The 1,183-nt window shown below is 53.4% G+C and overlaps 1 protein-coding gene across 1 annotated transcript in view; it reads left to right on the top strand.

Moving 5' to 3' along the window:
- KHSRP (KH-type splicing regulatory protein) overlaps positions 1 to 1,163 on the top strand; it is a 9,298-nt gene extending 8,135 nt beyond the window's left edge. Inside the window, exon 19 of the mRNA XM_015585910.2 lies at positions 548 to 1,163. Coding sequence (XP_015441396.1) covers positions 548 to 556 — 9 coding nt within the window. The 3' untranslated portion in view covers positions 557 to 1,163. The remainder of the gene's footprint in view (positions 1 to 547) is intronic.
- The last annotated feature ends 20 nt before the right edge of the window (positions 1,164 to 1,183 follow it).

Genomic DNA, 1,183 nt, shown 5'->3' with positions numbered 1-1,183 from the left:
CCGCCCCGGCTGGGGTGGGGACTCGGAGAGCCTGCCAAGGGGACCGGCCCTGGGGCCCCCCGCCACCTGCTCCGCCTGGGCTCGGCCTCTGCTCCGGCGCCCAACCGTGTGTCCCGGTCTTGTCTGTGAAGTGGGCATGATGATCGCTGCCACCTTCCAACCTACCTCACAGGGGTGTTGTGGGGACACCGTGATCTCTGAGATTGTTCATGTTGTGATGCGCCGGGAGCCGCCCGCCTCCTCCCTCCAGACCCCGAACGCCCTCTGCTCTCCTCCGCTCTGCGCTCCCTCCCTCCCGCTCGCTCGCGCTCTCGGCCCTGCTTCTCTCTCCTCGCCTCTGTGTCTTTTCTCCTCCTCTTCCACCAAGGAGCCAGTCTGGCTTGAGCCGTGTCCCAGGAGCACTTGACTAGACAGTTACAGACACATCTTGCTAGGCACCGGCTCAGGAGAGGGGCTTCCTGGCCCCCTCCTCGCCACTGTCCCCCAGTCTCCCGCCCCCGCCTCCCCTCCCCGTAGTGACCGATTCCTATCTCTTCCCTCTCCGCAGGCTCAATGAATCGAATGAATGTGAACTTCTTCATCTGTGAAAATTCTTTTATTATTATTTTTCCATTTTGTTTCATTTGGGGGCTTTATTTTGTTTTTCGGTTGTTTTTCCATTTGGTGAGAGCGGTGGCTACCATGGGGGGCGGGGGGCCCTCTCTGTGAGTGGCTCGGAGGTCAGTGCCTGGCTCTCTCACTCTCGCTCATTCTGTGTGTCTCACATGCTTTTTTCTTTCAAAATTGGGATCCTTCATGTTGAGCCAGCCATAGAAGATAGCGAGAACTAAATCTCTGCCAAAAAAAAAATTTTTTTTAAATAAAAAAACACAAAAAGCAAAACAACCTATAAAATTATATAGATATATATATAAATCTCTATTCCCCCCCCCCCGCCCCAGTCTTTCTGAAACTGCTTCTTTCAGGGGAAAGCAATTCATTTTCTCCCTGCCATCCTTGGCCCTCTTCATGTTTTTAAAATAAACTTTTAAAAAGGAAAAAAAGTCACTCTTGCTATTTCTTTTTTTTAGTTAGAGTTGGAACATTCCTTGGACCAGGTGTTGATATTGCAGGACAAACCGCCCCGCCCCGCCCCCAGCCCCTGGCCTCTCTGCTCCTCCTCTCGCTCCTCCTTCCGCCCTAG

Source organism: Pteropus alecto, unplaced genomic scaffold (genome assembly GCF_000325575.1).
Source record: "Pteropus alecto unplaced genomic scaffold, ASM32557v1 scaffold30, whole genome shotgun sequence".
In the NCBI taxonomy this organism is placed as follows: domain Eukaryota; kingdom Metazoa; phylum Chordata; class Mammalia; order Chiroptera; family Pteropodidae; genus Pteropus; species Pteropus alecto.
Note: the sequence above shows the minus strand (reverse complement) of the source record. Positions and strands in the feature narration are given on the sequence as shown.